This window comes from Filicampus tigris, chromosome 8 (assembly GCF_054856515.1).
Source record: "Filicampus tigris isolate MCC_2025a chromosome 8, RoL_Ftig_1.0, whole genome shotgun sequence".
Lineage (NCBI taxonomy): Eukaryota > Metazoa > Chordata > Actinopteri > Syngnathiformes > Syngnathidae > Filicampus > Filicampus tigris.
In genome coordinates this window covers 17,311,428-17,339,351 of record NC_141224.1, presented here as the reverse complement: position 1 = coordinate 17,339,351, position 27,924 = coordinate 17,311,428, and the positions used below count along the sequence as shown (strand labels likewise).

General features: G+C 39.0%; 1 protein-coding gene across 6 annotated transcripts in view; it reads right to left on the bottom strand.

The window, feature by feature from the left end:
- adgrb1a (adhesion G protein-coupled receptor B1a) overlaps window positions 1-27,924 on the bottom strand; it is a 131,019-nt gene that overhangs the window by 24,815 nt on the left and 78,280 nt on the right. For 5 of the 6 annotated variants that reach the window (XM_086037442.1, XM_086037447.1, XM_086037445.1 and 2 more), the window contains 8 exons: window positions 27,875-27,918; window positions 19,912-20,038; window positions 10,990-11,093; window positions 10,520-10,622; window positions 10,271-10,421; window positions 10,109-10,178; window positions 8,545-8,611; window positions 7,398-7,483 (listed from right to left, as the gene is read on the bottom strand). In XM_086037442.1, the coding sequence (XP_085893568.1) occupies window positions 7,398-7,483; window positions 8,545-8,611; window positions 10,109-10,178; window positions 10,271-10,421; window positions 10,520-10,622; window positions 10,990-11,093; window positions 19,912-20,038; window positions 27,875-27,918 (752 nt within the window). Of the gene's footprint in view, window positions 1-5,730; window positions 5,791-7,397; window positions 7,484-8,544; window positions 8,612-10,108; window positions 10,179-10,270; window positions 10,422-10,519; window positions 10,623-10,989; window positions 11,094-19,911; window positions 20,039-27,874; window positions 27,919-27,924 lie in introns of all 6 variants that reach the window. The other variant, XM_086037444.1, reaches the window with a different exon arrangement.

Below are 27,924 nucleotides of genomic sequence, written 5' to 3'. Positions count from 1 at the left end.
AGAGCAGAGCCTCTGCTTTGAGAGGAGCCCGATAAGGTGGTGTTTAGGAGGCATCCAAATTGGATGTTAAGTTTTTTGGAGTATGTTTTGGGGGGTATTTCCCAACAAGAGGAAATTGAGTCTGAGTCAAAATGATGAGATAAAACCTACTAAAACAAAAAAAGTCAACCTTTCCCAGACTTTTTTGTTGTCTAATTTTGTAGGGTCAAATTAATGTGCTGTTGGGGTGCAGATATCAACGAAGCCGGTCTCTAAGGGAGAATCTGCCTAATTGAAATTTTCCTGTGTACTTAATTAGACGCTGAATAAATTAACTTAATTAAACATGTTTTCAATTTGAAGCTTAACTAACACATCATGAAAGGTGAATCAACTTGAAAATGTATTTCCATTCTGCAGAAATACAGAACCCAAATGCATGCCCCCCAGGGGGTACACACAAACCGGTGTGACTGATCAGTTTGTATCCTTTAATCTGCTATTTCCTCCATCCAAACACTGGTGTGAAACAAACAAGCAGGCCAAAAACGCTTTGGGCCCCTTGCAAACAAACTCTAATTCGATTTAGTTCACTTTCATTATGTGTGAGATCTGCACAGACCTGCAGTAAAATGATAGCAGCGCAAAGCACAGGGTGATCACAAAGCTATAACAAAGTTTAGCACAGGTGTCTCAAACACAGTCTGCTTTTGGTAATTGTGTTTGTGAGTGTGTGTGGCATGTGCAATTGAGGAACTCACAGTGGCTTTTTAGGAAATACATTTCCGAAATTCTTTGTGACAGATGATATCAGAAAAAACATAACCACTTAACATTAGGAGTAAAAGAGCAGTCATTTTGACTGTTTTCAAACTTTGATGTGTTATTACTCTGCGTACATAGACATAAGATACTCCTTGCCTCTTGACTTTTCCTAATTCTGTAAATATTTCATTACCATGGTGAAATTTTAGGGTATTAAACAATATAAAAATACCGGTAGTTACAAGTCATTATTTCTTTAAAAGGGAAATCAACCCAAACATATTTTTTTCAAGAATATGTTCTATGCAAACCCACTAGTTGAAACAAGGCATTCTGATAAATATTGCGTTTGTGGAATGAGAGTTATTCCACTCGTTTTTAGCCATCTCTGGTGCCCGCCATTTTCTCACTTCTGGCGACTGAAAATGACATCACAGCTGGTCAGGGCTCACGTAACGACCAATCACGACTCAGCTTTAGAAAACAGGCTGTGATTGGTCGTTCCCTGAGCCCTGGTAGTTGTGACATCCTTTTCAGTCGACAGAAATGACAAAATGGCCGCCCCCTGAGATGGCTAAAAACGGGTGGATTTTGCTGCATAACTCATATTGCACAAACGCACTATTTATCAGAATGCCTTGTTTCAACTAGTGGGCCTGCATAGAACATATTTTTGAAAAAGATATGTTTGGGTTGATTTCCCCTTTAACTTTGGCGTCGCAGTCAATTTGATGCTTCTACTTAATCTTACACACATTGCGCTTAGTTGCATTGAGAAATGCTACTGGTCACCATGATAGATAAAAAAAAAAAAATCATGCAGCGGAGAAGGCATTACATCTGCTTCAATATATTGAAGAGGATGAATTGATCGACTGACACACAGCGAGTCAGAGTAAAAAAGTCTGGGGGGTTGCAAGTGGTAGTTTGTCGAAGTTGGTAGTTGGAAAATTTTAAAATGTTTCAAAAACGTTTAAAATGATATGATGTCGGACCGGTATTAAAGAGATTACTTGGTCCGGCCAGACAAAACGGCGGGTAGACGGACGGTGGAGGGGTACCCCGGCTGTAGGTGGAAGGCGATAAATGGGCCGTGAATTTTTAGTAAAATGCCCAGCTCTGCTAATGATAAACATTGTTAATATTTTATAAAGAAACAAATGTCAAAACCTTTTTAACCCTCCTGTTATGTTGTGGGTCAAATTGGCCCATTTAAAAAATCTAATGAGAAAAAAAGGATTTTTAAAAAACGTTTCTTGTCTTAATATTAAAAACATTGTTATGTGATTTTTTTTTTAATGATAAACATTAGAGCAGGTCACACAGCCCCATGAACTTTGTTAATAAATGATCACATCAGAAAGTTAAAGGCCCAACATCTGTTTAAGAAAAAAACCCAAACATTTTCATACAAATAATGATGACAAATTTTTTAACTTAAATTTAATGAATAACATGAAGTTGCAAGCGTAAGAAATTATCACTTTTGACTCGCGCGTATCTCACGCTTCCTCCTCCCTCTGTCCTAACATGACTCCCAGCTACCATGGTTGCCAAGCGATCAAATATAAGTTAATCCTCCTGTCTTAATTGACACTTTTGTCCTCTTCTTCCTCTTCTCTCTCTTCTCCCTCACTAAATTAAATTTAGTAAGCCAAACACATTCTGATGGAGACATGGCACGGTATCCAAATTGATATACAGTACTTTAGCCACAGGATGCAGAATACAATGCGGTGGTTTGTACGCTGTAAAAAACAGCATGCTGGATTGCACTGTAAAAAATACAGGCAAATTTCTTTTCAACTTTGCATTTCCTTGCATCTTGGTCATTTAGGCACACAGTGACAATTGGTACTGAACGCTCTCAGAGAACTTTTTGGGGTGAGCTGTCCAAAATTTCAATGTAATGTTACGCAAGATGGGCAGATACTGGCTGCTCAGAACTTGGGGAGACTTACTGTATATCTGACAACATTTTTGTATGTCAATCTGCTGTTTTTCCTCTTCTATAAGACATTCAATTTCATCACTTCAAACCTATTTTTGCACTTGAGGTGCTCTTCTAAATTTTGTATGGCAAAATCGTGAAAATCACAGCTATGAAAAGCACAAAATGCTTTAAAATGGCAATCTCCGCCACTTTCACACCTTTTGCCTGTAACAGGTGCAATCTATTAAGAGTGGGTGAACAATGAACGTGCAATTTAGCTTTCACTATATGGGATCTATCTGAAAGATTGCAATCTTTGAAAACATGCAACACTCCCACCAACAGTGTGTCCAAATTATTAGAGTGAACATACCGCTATTTGGGATCTTAGTAAAAAACAAGACCTAATGTGACTGTTGCGGTAGATAGCTCTGAAGGATTCTCATGGCTGTTTCACTTCAGCCCCCACTGAAAATATCACTGGAAATAGCAGCATTGAAAGCAGAAACCTCAGGTAGTAACTGAACTATTATCCGGATAGTAAAATGCAAAATGCAGACTCTGTGCACCGCAAAGTACTGTGGCTTTTAAGGGCGAAATCTGAGTTGACAACACACCACATTCCTTCACTCAAAAGTTCAAGTGTTTAGTTTTTAAATTTCCATTTGACTGTCACATAAACACACACGTAACAATATGCAATATTGACCAACACTACAAAATAAATCACTGTCACATGAAGTCCAAACCAGGCAAATAAAAAAAAAATCTTTGATCTGTATGATGCACCCAACTATGGCAGAGGCATGCCAATTTCGAAGTGATCTGATGAATCCCACCATTAGGATACGTATTTGGAATGAATCCTGTTTGAGGAAAAGACTGATATGAACATACATGTATATACAGTATATATATGGACACCTGTGGCCAAGGGGTTTGGATTGCCGCCTGCCAAAATAGTAGATGCAAGTCATTGTCCGGCATAAGAATATGGACAAAAATATGCACAAAAAAAGAAATGCCAGATTTCGTCAATGGGGACAGAAACAGCTGGAGAGGATGCAGCAATGGACCATTCAATACTAACTGCAAAGCCAGATGCATGGCTTGAGCTAAAAACCAACAATAATACCAATACCCAATGTTTGCTGTGTTCACTCCTGCGATTAATTAAATGCAGACATAAAGATTTCACTTAAATGCTTGTGGTTATAAATATTTTATATATACAGTATATATATATATATATATATATATATTCAGAACTATGGCACATCTACCTAATGAATCTTGATTCAATTTACATGCTCTAAACTGGAGAATTGTCCCTCAAAAGATGGGAGCTAAGAGTGGAGGTAGCTAGGGCAAAACTGAAAACGTATCATTGAAAATGATCAGAGTTGTTACTTTGACAAATAATCCATAAACAATCGCTTCATGTGGATTGCAATGAACCAAATAAAAAATTCAGAGAACACAGGGGTCCAGGCTGGCGCTAAATGGTTGCATTTTGCTCCCAAATTTGAGACAGTGTGAATAAATTTTCATGTAGTCACACTTGTGTTTTTACCATTGAATACATTTTGTTGCTGACAAACCTCTGCTCAACACTTCAACCGAACTGTTGGTGATAACGCACAAGTAAGCAGGTTTGCCAACCAACATTAACTCTAAAAGAAGAAGACAGGAGAACAACACCAAAGCTTTGCAGACTTTTTCTTTGGTCGTCAATAAAGCTTCGACCCATGTAACTGTTGGTTTAAGCGTTACTCGCTTAATCCAAGTTTTACACAAGTAGTGTTTTTCGCAGAGCTGACACTGGACCCTTTTTTGCATGTCCGTCCTCCGTCCTCGACCTGAGTATCCTTCTGTCCTCGTCCCTCGGTCCTTATCCTTATTCATAAAATTATCGTCCTCCAGCCCTGTTCGTCGTCGTCCTTTTAAAGCGGCACAAGAAAAAAAGCTCTGGAGTGTTAGCACTAAAGTCTTGCTTTTTAAAAGAAACCAACATGTCAGCCGGGACTTGACACGGTTAGCGACGATTAGAGGGACGAGCAAAAAAGCTGCTGCTTAGTCCGCCCTTTTTAAAAGAGTTCTCGTCCTCCGTCTGGGACAGACGGACTGACCGTTCAGTCCCTAGGACGAAATGCCCAGCTCTGGTTTTATCTTACTGTATTATCATATTGTACATAGTCAAGCAATAAGAGTCAATTTGCCATTTTAAAGCGTTGTTTAAATAACGATTGACCTGAAACAAGATATATTATTCAGCACACTACCCAATGCAGTTTTTGATGACCAGCAAAATAAAAAGATCATTTTGAGAGAGAAAAAAAGTTGTTGTCTTTATACACAAAACCCATAATTGTGCCAAACTGTGGTCCAAAAACCAAGGTACAGACCGAACCCTGATTACAAGAATTGTTCCATCCCTACATCACAGTTCACGCAGTTTCTGCATTTACAGTCAAAGTATTTAGGAATCAGTAACACAGTATGAGGAAGTGTGACTATTTAGTTTGCACGTCGATTTACAGTGTATGCCCACAAAGTTACCTGCTTGCGCCACTAAAATTTTAAGTTAAAAGCCACTCTGCTCCTAGTAAAAAAATAAAGTTCACCTGGAGCTCTGCGCCAGAAAAAAGTTCCCTTGACGAGGTATACTTAAACTTCTACACTACCCACTTAAGACATGGCAAAGCAGAAATTTAAGACAATTGACCATAAAAAACTGAAGGTTTTTTTTTTATGGATGCAGTTACAAAGGGTAATATTTCAGGTGCTAAATATGCTACTCAACTATAGTTAGTGCTGCTAATTTAGGAACCACAGATTCTCTACAAGCACTACAGACATGGCCAGAAATTGAGGAATCAATGTTATGTTCTACACAGCTAACATGGGACAAAATGGATTACATGGTAAGGAGGCAGGAATGTCAATATTACGAGAACTTTGGGTGTTTACAATAGGATTCAGCAGATGTGGTAATGGGTAGGGCTAGAACTAAGACTTTAAGAAGAGGATGGGATGGGCATCCAATAGATTACCCAGTCATTGATAGCATGGGAAGGGGCTTCTGAGGCTGATATGTCCCTGATTGAGGAGCCCTGAGTGAGAGAGAGGGGATTCTGTGCAAACTCAAAAATGACGTTTCAGACAGCAAAAACAGATGCAGTTAAACAAAGAGATCACTGAAGAAAGCATTTGAATGTACCAACAATGCCTATATGGACATAATAGGCTGCCATGTAAAGGAGAGCAGGTGTAAAGGAGAGCAGGGTGCACACTTTTGCTGTTTGGTTTTAAGTGAAATTATTCAAATGTAATCGGATGATTTATCATTCCAAAGGAGTTTGATAATTGTGACAGTATGTCTATTATAATTCACCTCTTGATTCTCAACTCATAAAATTCCTATTTTTTTTTCTTTTTAATTTTTTCAGTTGGAGTGCAATGTGCACATTTATGGGAAATATTAATTTGACTTATCGCTGGCGTCGGGCGGAATCCTTGAACCTCCACAATCATTACTTGCATTGTCAAAGAAAGCAAACCATTTTCAACACTTAATATTGGTCAATAATTTGTAAAAATAACACCCACATCTGTGGACTGACAAATATCATAGTTATAGAGTTATATTCAATGAGCTCTACCAAATTGTGACATAGGAAGTTTTGGCACGACACCAGAAATATTCATGTCAAATGTATGCATGCACACATGTTGATAAATAATTGAGTAATTTCTGATTTGTGGATGATGTGTGTGTGTTAATATGATCCTACAGCCAATATGACACGTCTAAATGTATGTCTAAAAATGTCAGCGCCCTTAATCTACCAGCCTGCCAATTTAAAGCAACAACTACTGTGTTGTCTGTTGTTCTCTCTTGCCTCATGTGCCAGTACTTTTTTGAAATCATTATATTGATTTGGTGGGGCAAATTGTGCAAATTACATATTGCCCACATTCTAAATTGTGATACACTGGAATTTTCTTTGAATGTTTTTTGAAGCCCTGCTTGCCCTTACTAGAAACGACCAAAGAGAAGACAACGAGATGGAATCAATGAATACTATTATCACAGAACAACACACAGAACAGTTGGATACTTTTAAAAGCATTGGGATGAATCACCATCTTTATAGCAGTACCGATAACCAGATGGAATTCTTCACATCTTGTACTTTCTTTTCTTATACATAACACTTTGGTGGTTTCCCATGATACATAATAAATTACTTCAATTACATTTATTAACGTGTTTCCATTCCACCATTTAGGGATTATTTTGGAATCAATTTCAAGTGTTTGATTCAAATAAAATAGGCTTCATTCACCAACCGTTTTTGAGAACACATTTGCACTTTTCAATAAGAATGTAATGTATGTAATATCAATTTTCTAAAGAACACTCCACGGTATACTTAGACACATTTTAGTGGTTTCACAGTTGAACATTTATTTATGACATTGTACTGTATAATATTATGGGATTTAAAATACCATATTGTGTATCATCATTAAAATTATGTTCAAAGTGAAATTCAAAACTCTTCAGAAATCCCTCTTGGACTACTCCAAGAACCTTTTTAAGAGCAAATGTAATTCTTTAGAACATGTTGATGAATCAGGCCCAGTGATTCACTTTGTGAGCTACACCACCAGGCTGGTTAAAGGTGACAGTGCAATAGTGTGATATAAGGCATACCCCGCCCTCTCCTTTAGTTTCATATCAGTAATGCCGTCTTTGGACACCAGTTTGTTAAAAACGAGAATCCCAATAACCATGTTAACCTGCCAAAAGAAGAGGGATACAATTAATACGTATAAAGACATTTTCTTTTTTGACAGCATGCAAAAATACTCTGATCATGATGGATGATCGGCAGAATGCAAATACATAATCAAACACTACACAAACCCAGTTATACTTACTGTAGGAGCTTACTGTACTATGTTACATGTTAGAGACATAAACCAAATATCACATACCCAGTAAAAAGTGAACACAAAAACAACCCATTTAAATTCAATATTCCTGATGCAAAAGAGAGTACTTTTGTGAAAAATTATGGACGGAAACAAAACGTCACCTGTTGTGTAACTACGGTAGATATGTTGCCAATAAACCCTGCTGTGAAACGTATGTCATTTTACCATGTCCACTTGCATTGTTTTTGCAATTGTGTTATCATACATAAAGTATTATTTCTATTCTAATTATTATGCACATAATAGTTATTAAATTGTCATTATTTGGGATTATTTTGGGGATTTTTATTTTCAAAACAATACTGTTTGCTGTAAACTGAAAATGAATGTTTTGATTACTTATCTGAACTACTACTTTTTTCAGTTTTGTTTTTGCAGCACATTTTTCAATCTATAGAATTTTACACTATCACTAAGCACGGCAAACACGTTAAATTTAACTAGATTTCTTTTAGAATATTATTGTATTCTGTCAGTGTCAAATCTGTTACAAAAAAATCGTTTTAGTCTACGCAATACATGCTTTGTCATGTTCAGCCGGCAACCTGAGGTTTTGCTTAGAGCCCCCCCGTGCCTAAGATGCTAGTTTTCTACCCACCTGTTGCTTTCAGTGAGGTATCCCTTTTGTTATGCCAAAACACTTGAGTTTCAGATAATTAGTCAAGCTCTGACTGTCATTACGGGGTGGTAAAACCAACATGTCGACTAGTCATTTCAACACCTAGGACATGCTGACAATATAACTACAAATTGCAGAGTTAAAGTACATGATGAGTTACAATATAGTTAAAGGCTTGAATTTGGACGTAATTTGATGCAAAGGTGGTTAAAGGCTAACAACATAGAGAGAGAAGAAAGAATACCAAGACAACAGCAGCAGCTGGTCCAACAAAAGCATAGAGAAGACCTCCTTCCAGAGACAACCAGCAGCTACAAGACAGGAGCAGGCAGACACGCATAGTATCATACACAACTAGAGAAGGCAATGCAATCTATGTAGAAATTGCATGTGAACACTTGATCTGACGCCGAACTGAAATGCAGTAGTATTACTTGTAATTGAATTATTGATATACAAAATGTGAGACTTGAAGTTCGAATGATTTGAATCGGTCAAGAGATGGGAAAATGGTGTGTTAAATATTCCTAATTGTGGTCATTTTATTGTGAAAATGTAAATTGAAGTTGATGAATGCGACTGAATGAGCTGAACATTTTGAAGATGGGAATAGTTTTAATCGCTCGAGAAATGAGGGAGGATGAGGTAAATATTTAAAATATTGGGATTTTTTTGTGTAAAAACTTGGGAATTTTGAGAATGGGATTATTGGTTCCCAAGGTGGCTTGAATTGCTCAAGAAATGTGGAACACGGGGGTAAACATTAAAATATTAAAAATAAATGTTAATCTTTTTTATTTTTTTATAATTTTTTTTAAATGTCAGAATTTTGAAAAAAAGTGCTAGATACCTCATCAATACACTAAATAAGATGAACATTTTCAAGTTCGAATGGTTTGAATCGCTCAAGAAATGTGGACGTAGGATGTAAATATGTAAAATTTCTCTTAAATTGGGAAGTTTATTGTGAAAAATGGGTGAATTATAAGAATGTTAAACAGCCCTGACAATGTCTCGTGGAACTGTGAAATGTGGAATTGTGTGAAAATGTTTAATTTTGGGAATGTCAAAAGTAATTTCTGACATGTCTTGAATGTTGTGAATCCTTTGAAGGAATAATTTGAAACAGTTGAGAAATGTGGAAGCAGAATGATGTCAAAAAGGTGGACAAAATAATCATAAAAATACATATTTGGTGCACGCTATAAACAATGCATGTGCAGAATAAGGAAGCGCAAAGAAGTACAAAGTGGGTTAAAAAAAGAGGGAATGAGTGAAAGGAATAGGTTTGATGAAAACAATATGTGAAGTAAAATATCAGAGCTGGGCAGTCCGGATGCCCATTTTTGGGGCGGGGGGTGGGGGCTGACAAATTTTTAAAAATGGCTGGACTAAGCATGGCCGGGAGTGGATTTTAGTCCGGCCCACTAATCGGCCCTCATGCGTTTGACGTGGTCGCGAGGCGGCCAAATTTCATCTCAGCCTACTCAGTGAAAGGCTTCTTTTTAGGCTTCTTTCTACTCCCGCATCGGCGCGAGCGACAACTGCCGCATTGATTCACGTGACCGACGGAACGGCAGGGGGTGAACATGTTTATGAATAAGGGCGGGGGGGGTTGCGGCCGGAAGGGTACCCAGGTCAAGGGTGGAGGGTCGCGGTCGGAACGGCAAAAAAGGGGCAAGCGCCCAGCTCTGTAAAATATATACTTTAAGAAAAACTGATGAAACTACACTCAACATTCCCCCCAAAAACCTTTGAGGTAAAATTACACAGCACACAATATATCATCTACAGAAAAACATTCTTACTAGCTTGGTGTTCCATAGCCTTTCGCCTTGGTAAAGCCCACTGAGATTGCAACAACAAGGGCAGGGAGACCTAGTAGGGCCAAAGGGAATATTAGAATGGAACAGATTAGCACAACTATTCAAATGGACACATGGATGACTAAGAGATAAGAGAAAACTGACCCCAGCCAAGACAGAGAAAACGCTTGCGTATTATGCGATTCCTTAAGCGACCAGTCACTGCCATGTATGACTGCCATGCCTCCGTCAGGACCCAACAGAATGATGACAGGAAAAAGAAGTGAAGAAATGCAGCTATTATGGTGCATAAGACCTGGGACAGCAGAAAACAAAGGGATATGGAAATGTATCACTGTGATCATACAATACTGTGCAGTATGTCTCTTGATTTACATTTCAAAACAATCTTACCTTATTTCTTGTTTGGGTCTGTCCAATAAGAATAAGGGCATTGGAGGAAATGATTGAGAGGCAGAAGTTGATAAGAATGACGGATCGTTCTGACCGAATATATCTGCAGGAAAATAAGGGGAAAAATTGAAAATAAAACATTTGTGACTCTGACTGATTTCAATTATAAGTGGGGGGAAGGATATGTTGTGTCTGGCAGGTCACTGTTTTGTATATGTTAAAACCTGTGAGCTTGCTTTTATTTGCAAATTTGCTTTAATAACTTTGTTTTATATACAGTTAAGCAGCTCAAAAAGAAAATGAAATTTGTGTTGCGTTGATTATCTATTTACCTTAACTTATTTGCTTTTCAGCAATACATTTTATGGCAGTTTTATGACAGCTGCGATATTTGAATTTGTTTTTTTGTTAATACGTTGTAATTTCAATCAAATACCTTGAAAAAGAACATATGATAAGTATTTTCTCACCTCCAGACCGACACATAGATGATGATGAGTAGCAACAATGTTAGAGAAGACACTCCACACCCCACAATCAGTGTCACAGATGGGAGTTGTGTCTTGTCCATGTTCTGAAAAAAAAAAAAAAAAAGATAACAGAGAAAATGTGTTGTGTGTCATTTTGTGTCATTATGGTAAAGGAACCAATTTCAAAACTGCAGCACACAGAACATAAATACTATATTCTGATTTCACCTCTGACTTCAGCTACTTCTTCAAGCACCTGTGGTCAGAGGTATTTAACCTGACATAACAATACATGTGGAATGATTTAAAATATAGGAGTATCAAATGATATTTCACTTGATTAGTAATGTATTTTGGATTAGTAAACTTTAAAAGGTGTCATGGTATGCACTGTAAATAAGACATTACCACATTCAACACACTTAAGCCGCCTGATATGTGGACGATTTGGTTAAATAATGACTTTCCTTTTTCTTAAATATCTCCAAACCAATGCATGTCACCATTGATTTGAGGAAGAATTCAACTTGGCCAACATGACAGAATTGTCATATATTTTGGAGGGTATTGCGTAGGTCAGAATTGTATATTTGTCTGTATATTTGTGTTTTCTTAAAGAAGAAATCAACCCAAACATATTTTTTTCAAGAACATGTTCCCAGCAGGCCCAACTAGTTGAAACTAGCTGACTAATATTGCGTTTGTGGAATATTAGTTAAACAGCAAAATCCACCCGTTTTTAACCATCTCAGAATCAAGTATCAGAAAACAGGTCAGCCGTGATTGGTCATTACCTGAGCCTGAGCCTTGTGATGTCATTTTCAGTCGACAGAAGTGACAAAATGCCCGCCCCCAGAGATGGCTTAAAACGAGTGGATTAACTCTTATTCCACAAACGCAATATTTATCAGAATGCCTTGTTTCAAATACTGGGCTTTGCGAACATATTCTTGAAAAAAATATGTTTGGGTTGACCTTCCCTTTAAATAAGTTTTAGCCACATTGTAAAATTGAACATAAAAGGTATGAAAGTCAGATGAAATTGAAAATTGGTTGTCAACAGCTGTTGTTTCATAAAACACTGGAAGCAGTCAACATTCACAATCTAATTCTAAGTCTCAAACAGTCAAATACACCACGTCTCAATATTTGCTTTTGCTGGTATTTTCTTTCTCCCAGCGTGTGTCCAAAATAATCCCCTTAGTCTTGTGCAAATCTGAGTGTGAGGAAGTTAGAGAGGCCAATGATAGGATCATGGGCATTATATACAGCTCTCATATTACAACTGTTGGACATCTTTGGTCAAAGTAGACATCTTCCATGTCTGATTTTGGAACCCTATACCCTGTCCAGCCTACTCCAGGACATCAACCCTTAGCTCTTGCAAGAGATAATTGGCTGAGTTTATAGCCTGTCTTGTCTGCTAGTTTGATGTGTGTGTTGGGGCCAAGTTAATTAAATCCCTCTGATTAATCTGCACTGCAGTGAGTTCCTTCTCTAAAAGTAAATGGGGGAGAAAAACATTATGAGTTCAGTGGAATGGAAACATGTCTGTTGAAAGAGTTTTTACTTGCTTTCACGATAGAGGTCTTTCACAGCATGAAAACCAGTTATTTAAGTCACTAGAGATTATATGAAAATCACCAATGAATATAAACAAAACCACGCTATTCATGACGGGATTTGGTCCTGAAGCTGCAACAAAATTTGACACAGGGTTACATAGATTAGGGCAGAACAATTAATTGCATTTGCAATATAATCGCGATTTGACAAAGTGCGGTTTTGTAATCGCAAAGGGTCAGGTTTGGTTTATATGGTTATTGTTAACAGCGAAGGGGAATCACAGAATGCTAAACGAACGCTGCCGCACTTTTTTGCCGCTTTTTTTCTAATAAAATAGCTTCAAGCTTTTTAACATGCTTGATTATTTTCACCTTAACAAAACAAAAAAATCCCAAATAAAATCACAATTTTTGAAAAAAATGGAATTAGATTATTTTTTCATATTTGTTCAGCTCTAAAACACTCTTTAAAAAAATGAAAATAAATAAAATACAGCTAGCCATTTACCAGTTGAACAGCTATTCAATTTCTACCACTGCCATTAGGGAACCAGAGTTTTCTCTGACAGTTTTCAATTGAACTACTGAAAGAAAGATCGAGACACGCCCACGGAGTCTTATTCTGTCAGAACTTCAAAAAAATGCCTGAATTCAAAAATATAATGGAAAAAAGTGCACTATTTCACTGAACAATGAAAATAAATATTTGCTAAATAACTGCCTAAATATTTATTTTATCTGGTTAATGGGACTCCTGAACTTCTGAGCACAGCGTCTGCAAATCAGGGCTGTAGGAAGACATTTTCATCTTTACGCAAGACTGTAAGCTGCCGTCTTCTTAAAAAAAAAAATTTTTTTTTTTTTTGTGTGAAAGCGTTCACATTACATTATAAATGTGACGTCGTTCTCTTTCGTGTGTGAACATAATGCTTCCCTCAAGTGACCTGCATGTGCAGGAGAAGGCACGACATCACTGTGTTTATGGAAGTAAATGCGGTGCAGCGCGTCACAGCATTTCTACAGTAGAGCGATTCGGTAGGAGGAAGGAGGAATGATGAGGGGAGGCTTTTCTATCTCATTTCATGGAGACGTCACCTTTATGTCACATAAAAAATGAGCCGATCTGAAACGTGGTTGAATTACTACTATCACCATAAATGTCCACTTTATGCTTCATGTTTCAAATGGGATAAAAGTCAAATATAAAGTCAATACTGTTACTTAAAACAACTTTGCAGATTCGATCTCCCAGCTGCCGGCATTCTCCCTCCACTCACACGGAGCAGCACATTGTGGGCTATGGATGACGTACGTCAATGTCGGATATATGCGACCTTGCGGTTCAGACTGCGGTCCCATTGCAGAAAATCCGATAGGTATCCGAATCAAGGACCAGTTATAAAAGTGGCCAAAAACTTTGACTTAATCAGAAGACATGATACATGCTTTTGAGACAAAAAACATAGACTTCAATCGGACACGTAATTTATTTTCACAAGCCACGAAAGCCGCAACTTAAGGATGAAAGAGCCGCATGGGTCTCCGGAGCCGCGGGTTGCCGACCCTTGATCTACACAATTTGATGAATGTTGGTTTTTTTCCCTTAAACCCATACTGTATATAATAACTCCTTTGATTGTGGACGTTTTTTGTTTGTTTTTTGCCAAAAAGTAAAATAAAATAAATAGTTTAAAGAACTCAACAGTAGTTGGAATATTTATTGTGTCCAAAGACCACGTCTTTACAGATAAGATATTGACATATGCCACATAAATCAAAGCACAGACCAGGGGTAGGGAACTCTGGTTCCTCAAAAGCTATATCCTGCCTGCTTTCTGATCTCTCCCTAGTACAACACACCTGATTCAATGATCAGCTCATCAGCACGCCCGGTAGAAGTCAGAAACGATCCTGATCATTTGAATCAGGTGTGTTGTAGTAGGGAGGGATCCAAAACAGGCAGGATATGGCTCTCGAGGAACCAAAGTTCCCTACCACTGGCATAGACTATTATCTTTGTTTTGTTTTTTCCTTTTGCTGTGGTGTTACAATGAAAATGTTTTTGGTTGAATTTACTCATATCTATTTCAAGTGATTGCACGAAATAAAATCATCCAGGTATTTTTAATTAGTAAGTAAGTAATAAGTAATGTATCTGGATCCAGATAATTTCATTTTGTGCAACCACTTGACAAAATAAAACTGAGTAAATTCAACACCAATTTTTAATGTACAAGTATACACAAACACACTCTTATTGTTGCAATAACTAAACATTCTTCATTTTATTGAACTATATATTACATTTGATGTGCTGCTGCGTATTTTTTAAATAGTGAGGCAAACTTTTGCCATTTTTTTCTTTTCACTTACATGTTGGTTTAAAATAGTATTCTTCTAAACTTTGAGAAAATACAACAACAAAAATATGCTCATTGCCACTGATCCCTAAAAAAAACAAAAAAAAGAAACAAACTTTTGGGCCATATTCACCCAGCCATATTTCAAATTAGCAAAAGATCCAATTCAATATATCATGTATTCAACACACACAGACTTCTACAGTTGTGCTAAGCTCTTCCCTTAAAATGCAGTGCATATTTTTGTTTTCTCTTTCTTCCTTTTTTTTTTTTTTTTTTTAATCTAAATGCCTGCAGCAAATTTCGGTTGAGCAAAATAGGCATGAGAAATAACAGCAAGAGAGTAATAGGTTATGTATGCTGTAAAGATGGGAAGTGGAAATGTAATGCGGTATCAGAAGGAAAAAATGACTGAGGGGTACAAAAGAAGATCGAAAGTACAAGTGAAAAAAGGAGTGAGGTGTTTATTATTCTGGGGCCGTAGGAGGCTAGTTACAGACAGACTGGCTGGGCCATTTAGAAACTAGAAAGAAATTCACAGCAGATAATTGGGCATGGGGCCCGTGGATATCTAAAAAAAATAGATTGCAGGGGAGGCATCAACAGCGAGAGGAAGAAGAGGAGTTTGCCTTCCCATCATCCTTGACCAAAGCAGCTCGTTTACAAAGATGGAGGCAGTCAACAGTCAAGGAATGACTGCATTCAAAAATTCTAAAAAAAAAAAAAAAAAAAAAAATCATAATACTATTTTAATCCAAATTTTTTCTACCAAGTACCATCAGAAAAAAAGCTAGCTCTGCAAGTGCCACCATCATGACCAATATAAAAATACAGCAGCGTAGTAGGCCCAAGTGTTCATAAAAAAAATTGAGGAAGAAGTCTTGTTCATAATAAATATTCATGTACAGAGTACAAGACTGGGGATGTGCGCGACTAGTCGTTTAACCGTTTGTCCGTCTACGATTTATTAAACGTTTAGTATTTTACTAGTCGGTTAAACATTGCATTAAGAATCACGCATCTTGTTCCTCACGCCTCTGCCTCTGTCAACAAGCTGAGCACCAAGGAAGAGAATTGCCCCATCCACATCCAAACCACATCCAAAGTAAATCTCGATGTGAATGTGCAGGTCGATGGTGGCGGGGCCAGTCAGACGAGCATGAGAGCGTTTGTTCCAGCCAGGCGCTGCGATGCTCACCGCACAGCAAAGATTACCCAACTAATTTGTAAAATGACACGATATGCTGCCGCTTTCTTTTGTTCAGGGCAGACGAAAAATTAATGCTGTATATCGAGTCTGAGTACGTGGTGCCAAGTCGCAAAACAATAACGCCCCAACTCGAGAGTAGCCAAAACCAAATGAAAGACGAGATACTACGAGCGTTTGAGCGCGTCAGCTATGTGGCCAATGCCTTAACTACAGACGGATGGACGTCCATAGCCACCGAATCTTACATGACTATGACGTGTATAACGTATGTGGACGAAGGACATCTCCGCAGCTGGATGCGTCATGCGCCTTGGAGGAAAGACACACAGCTGAAAACCTGCTCTCCTGCGTAGTGTGATGGGTACGTGGGCACTAGAAAATAAAGCCGTCGCCTGTGTGCATGATAATGCACCTAACACATGGCGAATGAGACCCTGCTGGACTGGGAGTCGGTACCATTACTCATTACATTATTCATAATAAATGCCATGCATTGCATTGGCAAATGTATCAGAAATGTATTTATCTTTCAATTGTTCACTTTTATTCAGTCAGTTGTTGTTACATAAATAGAAAAGAATTTACATACTGTAAATACACAAAACATTTGCATTTTAAACTTTGAATTCAATATGTATTAAATTTCAAGTTCTCTTGCTTATAGACTAGTCGCAAATAAAATATATATAAGACACTAACATTACGTACTGAAACAGTGTTTCTCCAACTTTTTCTAATACCTACTATGTGTTTCATAGTACTTAAATAATGATTCAATCAAAATGTATTGCATATAAAAGTCAAAATAATGACAAAAATACAATACAATTTCAATAGGCTGTATGCGTAGCTACAAGTAACAATCCTTACTCTATCCAAAACTTCAGTGCCAACAAGACTCAATAGTAGACTTTGATTGCTTTAGTTCATTCATGATGTTTCCACTCCCCCAAAAAAAAAGAAAGAAAATGCTGGTTTTCTGTGCTGTGTGTTTTGTAATGAGATGGCATTTGAGATACAATGCCATAGTTCCATGTGCTCGTTGCTCAGCAATTGGTCACAAACCACACAGTGCAGACTGAGCAGCGCCAATAGTCGTGACTGGTACAACAAACACATTTTTCATATTTGAAATCAATTTTTTCTCACTGGCTCCAAGTGGGTCTTCACGATCATGGGGCTCTCACAGTATCTCATAGCCACTCTCTATCAGCACCTGCTTGACTGGCTCTCATCATCTTAAAGCGGAAGGCAACCCAAACATATTTTTTTCCAAAATCTGTTCTATGCATGCGCGTTACTCTAAACGTGGCATTCTGATTAGTATTGCGTTTGTGGAATGTGAGGAATCACCCTGTTCAGGGGGTGGCCATTTTCTCACTTCTGTCGACTTAAGATGACACCGAAGTTGCCCAGGGCTCAGAACACGACCAATCATGGCTCAGCTTCAGAAAACAGGTGAGCCGTGATTGGTCGTGATCTGAGCCCTGAGCAACTTCGATGTCATCTTCAGTCGATAGAAATGACAAAATGGCCGGCCCCTGAGATGGCTATAAGTGGGTGCATTTTGCTGCATAAATTATACTCCACAAACTCAATATTAATCAGAATTGTATTTCAACTAGTGGGCCTGCATAGACATATTCTGTAAAAAAAAAAAATATGTTTGGGTTGACTTCCACTTTAAGGCCTCTACCATCAGCCATCGCGGCCAAATGTTGCATTGTCTAAGAAGTCGGCACAACGGACTAGAAAATGACGGAAGAGCACACCGCAAAAGCCGATGGAGACGCCAGCTACTTCAGACATCCATGCTATCGGAGTTAGTATATTTACCAAACAATTCCGAACAATGGTTAAGAAAAGATGGTATAAAGGTTTGGAGATTTGACTTTCCACAGAGACCCTACTTCTCTCTGACTCTGGCTCTGCTTCCTCTTGACCCGCCCCTCGACTCCATGGTTCAATCACAAATCACACTTGTTACCTTAATGACCTCGCAGACAACAGGACTCTCCAACAATCTGCTCAACGCAAATGCAGGCTTGCAACAATATTCAATGATTATATTGTGTGCCACCGGGGAGAGTCCTGTGTAACCACACCTTAAGAATCGCTGGTCTAAACTATAGATCTACAAACTATGATCTCCAAAGCAATTTGGTTTTTCAGCTTTTCTATTAGATAGCAGTTTAGCGCCATCTTTTGGCATTTCCGGGCGTTTTTGGCTCTAATAGAAAAGTAGTCCTGCTGTCTGATTAGACAAGCCTTTGGTGGGATTTTGCAGCATCACAACGCCAATGGACCTATGATGAACTGACATCTGAAAAGGGAGACAAGCTTTGTCTGTCAGGCAGATCTTAGTTTAGCTTAGGAGGCAGAAGAAGTTACAACAGAGCCCTCCCTGTATGTACATACACAATTTCTTTTAGAAATCAAATCATCTGGATGCCAATAATTTTAAAGTAATGTAGAATAAGTTTCAAATGATCTCATTACAAAATATTTCTTCTTTCTTTCTATTAGGACTTTGGCACCATTGTGACAACGTAGGGCATTTCAGAAAAGAGAAGAAAAACAGCGTATAGGTGAGTTTTTCAGCAAACGATGGAGTATCGGTTCCCCAAAAAATGCACATTGCCTTGTAATTTCCAGTATAACACAATAATATTATTTACTTTTGAATCTACAGCAAATACGACCTGCAGTTGTATGGTTCAAGCTCATGGTATACAAACACTGTCAGTAGGGAAAAAAATGTGATTTGCATTGACCTCTTATTAAAGGTTAAACATATGTTAAAACACAGTAACCTGAATTCAGCTTTTTTTCTCCGGGTCCTTATTTTGACTACTTAAAAAAAGGTTAGGAAATTAATAATTACCTATACTTATATCGTGATACACTTTTCAGTCATATTGCCCAACCCTAGTTTCTGCTCTGTTCATTTGGCCTAACATAGCCTTCCATTTGGGTTGTACAGGCCGAGGTCTAAACAGCACCATGCCTTCTATGCACTTCTTTATGGGAAATCATGATGTTACCAGGGTAACCAGTAACAAAATGCTTTTAAAGCAATTTACAGTCTAATAATAACTAATAGCAATAAATGAACACTCTCCACAGAGAAAGTGTGTGCTTTCCACAATGAGAATGGTGGTATATATGAGTCAGATTCTGATTTCTGAGATGCTGTATCCCGTGATGACACATTTCTATTTGGCTGTGCCCAGCTGCAGCCACGTTGTGAAGGAATTGTGTTGTTGCATGCTGTAGGTCCAATACGCTTACATTTAAATTAAATCCCTCAGCTCTTAACTTATTTTCTATAATTCTCCAGGGGGGCTTTTAACCATAGAAACTATGGCATATATTATAGACTCACATGAACATGGGATGTGGACATAAACACACAGACGAATACGATTCAAATATTGCACAATATAACCAGCGGTGAACATCTAATACTGCAAATCTTACACTAAGCTGCCCTTCCCCCTGGCCCAAACACAACCACATGCTTGCATTGGTGACATATATAATAGCTACTTAGGCCAGCAAGCTTGTTAATTCTTTCTTTTTTCGCAGCATTGCTTTGGCTTGGCGAGGCAGAGAGTTAGTGACAAAGATGGGGAGAGGGGGAGGATCTGTTGATAATGTAATGACAATGACGCCCTGGGTTAAAAAAAAAAAAAAAAAAGGCTGGTGCGTGGACATTACACCACACTAAAAGACACAGTGTCCGCTACTCGTTCTTTTGACGAAATCAAGGGAGGTTGACACTTACCATTTCGGGATGAAGTCGTGCTAAAATGGCGAAGGTGGACAGTCTGTCACACAGGCATTTGGTTCTGAGTGCATCGACGAGCACGGTTTTGCAGCCCCTAGCAGACCAGGATCCCAGCAGAGAGGAGCTACATCGACACGCACACAAAAGAAGACGATGCAGTCAATGTAGAGATGGCATTTTGAAAAGAAAGCAGTCAGAACCCCACAGCTATACACCCGCTACTAAATCCACATTATCCCCGTTATTTGCAATCTAAGGCGCAGCAAGAGACGTGAATGCGGTGATGAGGAGGCTCTGGGGCGGCGCGCTGCAGGTTTCTGCGTGGACACATTTATTTGCAAAAAAAATCTAAACAAAAACTACAAAAAACATTGCGCTCTTTCTAATAAAAAAAAAAAACAATGTTTATAAAAATAACTACAACGGAATTATCCAAATGTAACATAAAAGGAGTACAAACACAACATAAATGTGAAAACTCAGGCAATGTGTAAAATAACTACCGTATTCCTGTATTTAAAGAATGATATTTTATTGTGTTTGTATATTGTTTTAATTAAGTGAAGGGTTTCATTTTCATTTCAGCATATTCACTTCAAGCAATCGATTTCTATTTACCCTTGCCAAGGACATGACGTTTACATGCACTGTATAATTTAGTACAACTCAATGTGTACAGTTTAATATATTTCATATCAATCCAATATTGTGGGTGATTGGTCTGTAAAGACGTTCCCATTACATTTTGGTGAGATGCTAAACGATCATGACATAATTCTGTTCCAAATAAATTGGGCAAAAACGTTTTGTTAAATAATTTTGACTTGAAGTTAATTTGCTTTGCCATGCAGGATCAGAATCTGTAAAATCACATAGAATTTCATTTTCATCTTAGTTTCACACATACAGTATTACAGATCTTCCAGCAAATTTAACATGGGAAATACACGCCGGGCATTCCGTCTATCTGACGGACCGGTATATTTATCCGTCACTGACGGATATCCATTTTGCTGACGTTTGACAAACGACGGAACCGTTTTTAAAATAGATGGATTAAGCATAGACGGAAATCCCTTTATTTAGTCTACCAACCGTCTGCAGTCATTAGTCTATTTTTCGCAGCGAGGCTTCGATGTTCGAGGCAAGCGCGGGAAGGAAAATAATGATTTGTTGTTGCTTGGGGGACAGATTTGAGTGAGGGACCAGACTGTCAAAGCAAGCAGGCAGGCTTCCAAATTGCAGTGAGTCACTCTTTCTGTTTAAATATCGTCCAGCGTGGAGTGGGGGTGCATGTGCCTGTTTAAAAATAGAGGCGGACCGGCCTATAGACAAGTACTATTTTTCCGCTTGGAAAAAAAAAGGTGAATGACGGACGACAGAAGGGTACCACGCTGCAAACGGATGACGAATAATGGACGCTCAATTTTTGGTAAAATGTCCAGCTCTGGAAATACACTAGGCCTACCAGATGTTTGTCTCTGCAAAATCTCATCATCTCATGTCATCCAATTTGTTCATAATCCAGATGGACAAGATGTTAACATTTCAGAAGAATATGCAGGAGTATGTTTTTATTCAAGATAACAACATCTAACTACCATCCAAATTCAACTGAGGCAATGCAGTTCTCCAGATTACCCCTAAATTGTAGCATTTTGCCCATCAATGGAATAATGGAATACGATGCCTATGGAAGTGAAGTCTGCCCCTAGTGTAAATGCTTTCAAATACAGGTCAAAAACTTAGCTGTTTTTTCACACCTTTGAATAATGGCCTTTAATCAATTGTACATAGTTTTTTTTGTTTTTTTTTAGATATTTAAGAAACCCACTTTTATTTCTTCTACTTTCAAAGTTTTCTGTTAATGTGTTTAAATTATGTCAAAGTACATTCTAGTCATTTTTGTAGGGTACTTTTGTTGTCTCTGCTTTACTTTTGAATGCTGTTAACTGTTTGTAAACGCTTGTACATGTAGGTGTTGTGTCATTGCTTGTGTGAAGCGCTTTGAGGTGCCTTGTGTATGAAACGTGCTATCTAAATAAAACTGCCTTGCCTTCACTTAACTCTTGTAGGCAATGAATAACTGCAAAGAGGCCTTCTGCATACTCTCCCCAATAAACCTAATGTGCCAGAGGAAACGAATCCTCTAATGAGTCCGACTCATTTCGTGAGGAAAGGGTCGTGACGAAAAAAGGATGAGTGGCTGTACTTATTGACATGACTGAGGTATTTTTAGAGAGACAAATTCAATGACCATCCAATTCTGCAACAGGCAGAGAAAATGACATCTGCTGCTAATACTGGCACTAATTTCACAGTTAACACAATGTGCTCTATTTTCATCCCAAGTTCACGTCTGGAGCAAGGTGTAAATCTGCGGCTAAACTAAGTTTAGGTATTGTCACAAACCAGTGCAAGCCGGTGCGGCGTGGCACATTTAAAAAACTTCTGGGATGAGTTTAACAATATATAATACGCATGATAACAACAATAATAATAATGTGTTCAATTAATTGATTTCTCAATGATTCAGGGGGGTTGCACCCTATTGTCATATTTTTGAATGAAATATACTGACATCCACCCCAAAGTCCACAGAGCTCAGAATCTGTCTGCCTGCACCTCCATCAAATTCACCAAAATCACTTTACACTACCTGCACCCATACTTGGATGTGGTTCCAGGAGGCTTAGTTTAGTGTACTTTCAGCCACCAAATTATCAGGTGCGTCGAAATTCATGATACGGCCATTTTTACGCCTGAGCGCAGCTGCGCTGTCTACGAATATAGAGCCCAACTGTTAATGTATTTATCAGCAATACAATAAACATTTGTGGAAATGTGAATATTTACATCGCAGCTCCAATTAACAGTGTGCGCCCCTAAATTTTTTACTTGAGCCACTAAAATTTTAGCTTAGGGTAGACTGTGCTACAAGTGAAAAAAAAATAGTCGGGAGCCTTGCAGTGCTGCCTCGAAATCAGTGAAATAATTTTAACGATAGATGTATTAAGCGGCACGGTGATCGACTGGTTAGCACGTCCGCCTCACAGTTCAGAGGTCGTGGGTTCGATCCCGGCTCCGGCCTCCCTGTGTGGAGTTTGCATGTTCTCCCCGTGCCTGTGTGGGTTTTCTCCGGGTACTCCGGTTTCCTCCCACATTCCAAAAACATGCATGGCAGGTTAATTGATCACTCTAAATTGCCCCTAGGTGTGATTGTGAGTGTGGATGTTTGTCTCTGTGTGCCCTGCGATTGGCTGGCAACCAATTCAGGGTGCCCCCCGCCCACTGCCCAAAGACAGCTGGGATAGGCTCCAGCACGCCCCGCAACCCTTGTGACAATAAGCGGTATTGATAATGGATGGATGGATGTATTTAGCCAGCTATAGTTAGACTGTTTTGTCATTCCAATTGAAATCATTCAAACTGAAGATCTCTGGTCATCTGGTTACATGTGACGTGATATATCCCAACCTGCCGTTTACATGCACCACTACATTAATCAGAAAAGTCCTTTGACGGCCGTGTGACACGCGCAGATCGATGTAAACATCGACAAACTTAAAAGACTAAAAACACCTCCAGGCAAAATAGGGTCTGTGGGCCATTTACGGCCCGTCCACATTTTCTGACCGGCCCTCACAGCCTTTATGAAGTTAAAAAAAAAAAAAAAAAGTATGTAGTGCTTTTATTTTTTAATTCATGCGCACGCGTCTCAGCAGTATGCAAGTGAAAAAGAGCAGCGACTTCTCTTCAGTGTTACCAACTTAGAGATACTGCTGCTTTATTTAATGACTTGTCCGACTATTGTAGCAACTATTTTTCAATAAATAGTGCCAACAGCAATTTTGGTCTTCATGTTAGAAAAATGCTTATTTCCTGCACAGTAGATGGAAGAGATGAATTTACCCTGGTAATGTTTTCAGAGTCCTATGAATGGCAAAAAGTGGTTTGTAATGGTTGGTTTGTAATTTGTCAGCAGACTTTAAAAATATGGGGGGAAAAAAAAAATCTGGACAGTGTAGATGTATTTTTGTGTGTGTGTGAATGTTGATTAAATAGTGATTCAATATTATTATGTGTATATATGTCATTTTAATGTGACTGATTATAATTATTTTTACTTTAATTTTATTTTCCAATTATAACAACATATACCATTGCTACACAAGTGGCAGCTTATTACAACAATACAATTTGCTGCTTTATAAAAAGACAAATTCATATTAAACACAATTGAAGTTAGCGTGTTGATTTGTGCCTTTTCAACCGTTTCAGTTCCTCACACAACCCCTTTGAAAGATTAATTGCACACTGGCGGCCAAGGTGTACGCAAATGCATACTGACATAATACAATTTGGTGTGCACGTGAATATTTTTAGGAACATCACTTACCGGTAGTATGTGCACCCCTGATTATAAGGTAATATTGGTCAATAAATGAAATAATGTCAAGTTCGCAGCGTTGTAATAAATTCTTGATGCATTTAATTTACTAAAAGAATAACAAATCATGCATTCATTCTCAACTGACTGAGTGAGATGTGAGGTGTATCTTGGACTTATCGAAACATTAAATACAGGACACAGACAGACCATTTACATTCATTTTTAAAGTCTTCACTTAACCAAACTTTCATGTTTTTGGACCGTTGGAATGTGCCGAGAGAAGCCACATTAGCAGTGGAAGAACAGACGGACTCCACACAGGAAGGCCCAAATCAAGAGAACGCTTTTGTGGTGGCAACCGCTTACTTTGTCAGGACTTGGGTTATTGAGTCAGAGGACACAGTATTTCAGGTCCACTGCATATATTGGGCTTAAGTCAAAAATACGTCACAAGTCAAGATGGTGGTCAAGTCGGTGAAAACAAACTCTTTTACTACATTTATACAGATAATGATGCAAGCTGTTTAAAGCCTAAAATATCTAGGAAAGAAAACAGTACATTTTATCACATTCAAGAATGATTCTTACCACTTAAGAAACGCTCACTACAAAGCACTGCGGTCTTGGTTAGCTTCCATTCCAATCCGTCCACTTCCACTCTCTTCACCCCATTTCCCCACTTTCTCCGAAGTTCATAGTCCACACAGTAAAATGGAATGATAATTTAGTTTCCATCATGATATGGTTGGACTATCCACACAACAACACCTAGGCAAAATTTTCTGCAAGTTTTATATGCTAGTCACAGGCAAAAGTAATACAATATGGTGGATTGTTTTCTTCTTAATTATTGCTTCATTATATCATTATTATTGCTTCATTAATTTTACATTTGTGGCTTGATTGGAATGAATTAGTTTAGCTTGAAAAAACACATAGATCTGAAAAATACACCTCTATATTGATGTATTTCACTTTCATGGCAACATTTTCAACACACGGGTTTGTCCATGTTGGGTCCAACGAGACGTAACATGTGGAAACTCATTGCTGGACAATAGACACACACTGGACAACAAGGAGGACACAATGAAAAACAATGCAATAATGGAGTGAAAACATTTGCAACTGGTCGACCAGAAACATCAAACATCGACCAGAAACATCAAACATCAAACAAGGTGCACACTGACATGTTATTCCACAATTTTTACAAAAAGTGTACCAACGCAAGTGTTGTCGAGCCCCCATGTATACAGGGAAAAGCGGACAGGAAAAGTGTGTGCAGTGAACATTTCTGGTACAAGGAGTGATTTGCGGTTGGAAATGAGACGCACCACGCAGATGACATAAAAAAACAATGTCGTGCTGAGTATTTTTAACGAGCCAGAGACGGGATGACCTGCGCGAGGCAGGATCTGTGCTTCCTTAGGGTCTCAACCCTTTGCGATCCCCGGCTACACAGGCGGCGGCTTGCGAGTCGGTATGTTCATAATGCGAGTGAAGCTGCGCTCGTAAATTAAGCTGCTGAGACACCGGACAAAAAGCAGCACTCTGTTTATCACATGCACAAGGTAGAAGGATAAATTATTTCCACCATTGTCCATGCGTGTGTAGCTCCCGAACGAGCACCATGTGTGCTGCACTTCTCCAGAGTGTACTCTGTGCCATCAAAAGAACATCTGGCGCTACATCTTTCACATCAAAAGTAGAACCTCGAATACTTATTTCATAGTATTGGCTGGAAAGCATATGGTTTATCAACCATATCGTTAATAACTTCAAACATCAAAACAATGTGGACATTATGGATGCTCTCGAGAGCCTTTCTTCCAAGCGTTGTTATCGTGGAGAGAGGTGTGGATGATGCCTGTTACCATCCAAACACAATTGCTACATGCACAAGCCTCAATGCCACTCCATCCTCTTCTCTTCATCATTCTTCTTTCTGCACCTGTTCTAATCCCAGTCTCTGATTTCTTGTTGAGGTGAACGCTTTTGATTCGAAGTTGAATGTATATCTACAAGATCACCTGTTGACAAGAAACTGTGCCTTCTTCTCTTGTCACCTCACTCCATCTGAACCAAACTATGACTTACTGGCCGTCATTTTGGGTCACAGGAGTGGAGGGTTCTACTCACCATTCATTGTCTGGAAAGACCACAAGTACCTCTCCTATCTCCGCTTCGACCAGAGACTCAATTCCCATCAGGAACATTGGGCTTTATTTCTTGTCAGGTTCGACTACACCCTCCCCAGAATCCATTCACCGCCACCATTGCTGTGGCCCAAGTTGTGGGTTCTATCCAATGGGAGGTGGAGAAGAGGCTTTCGGATGCATTTGAGAATAGTAACTACCCAAAAAGTTGACTGTACATCACCTCCAACCTCAGATCAGAGGTTTTACAGTGAGCCCATGGTTTTACAGTGGGCCTACAATCCGGGACTGAGTCGAAGTCTTTTTCCTTTAACAACTCTTCTGGTGGCCTACTGTTCTTCCAAATGCCAAACAATTTATTTCTGCACTCTCCCTCTGGATCCACAACCAGCCATCACACCGAGCTCCTGCTGATGTTTCTGCATCCTTTTCCGAATGCCTTGGTTTTTATTACTGAACGATCTCCTTCAATAGACAATGCAGTCATTCTTACTTCATTGCCTTGCCCAAGCGCCATTCTGCGTTAGAGACTGCTGACCTCCTAGTATACCATGGGCTTCGAGTCCATGGCATCCCCATGCCGCGGTCTCCCGGCTCTCTTTCACAGTACGGAAGGCATTTTTGAAAGGCCGTGGTGGCTTATGTTACTCTCTCATCGGGATACCACTGTCAGACCAATGCCTAGACGGAACAGGCCTACCAAGATGAGGAGGCGGGCCTATTCTGTGTCTGCCTCAAAGCTCATGTTACCTGGTTGACACACCTCCCTTGGATTGAATACGGCCACAACTCCCTCATCTGTTCTGCCACAGGTATTTCTTCAGTCAGGGTCGTTAATGGTTTCCAGACCCCCTTGTACCCATCTCAGTAGTGGGAAGTTTCCATCTCCTCTGTTTAGGCTAATCTCCGCTGTGCCCATAGTGTGTAGCACTTCACCAGCTCTGTCCTGTCCCACACGGGTGCCCACAACCAGCAACTTGGCAATTGACACCAGGCTCTGGCTCCAGACTATAGACCTAGACAGAGGGTTTGATTATCATGAGGGGACCCTCCTTTGGCTGCAGCGTACAGAGAGCTGGCGCCCAGGTTCATCGGTCCATTCGAAATCTAACATCACATCAACCTCTGAGTGGCAAGACTCAATGGGAAACTCCATGTTGCCCACCATCAAGTCTGTCACCACCAGTTAGCTGTGTCTTTACCACAGGGGGGCCTCCACGGTGTGCGACCTAACAGTCTACCCAGTGTTTATCAACTGTTATGAGTTTTCTTGTGTTTTTGAGAGGCCCTTCCACCTTTTTTTCAATACTGGTACATGAGTAAACGTGAGCCCAAAATAGGGATTGGGAACAATCGAATGATCAATAAAAGCTAGTTAGCTAGTTCAAATAAATAAAACTTATCTTACCTCTCATTCTCATCCCAGGATATACATGTCTGGTTTGTGGTGCCCTATTG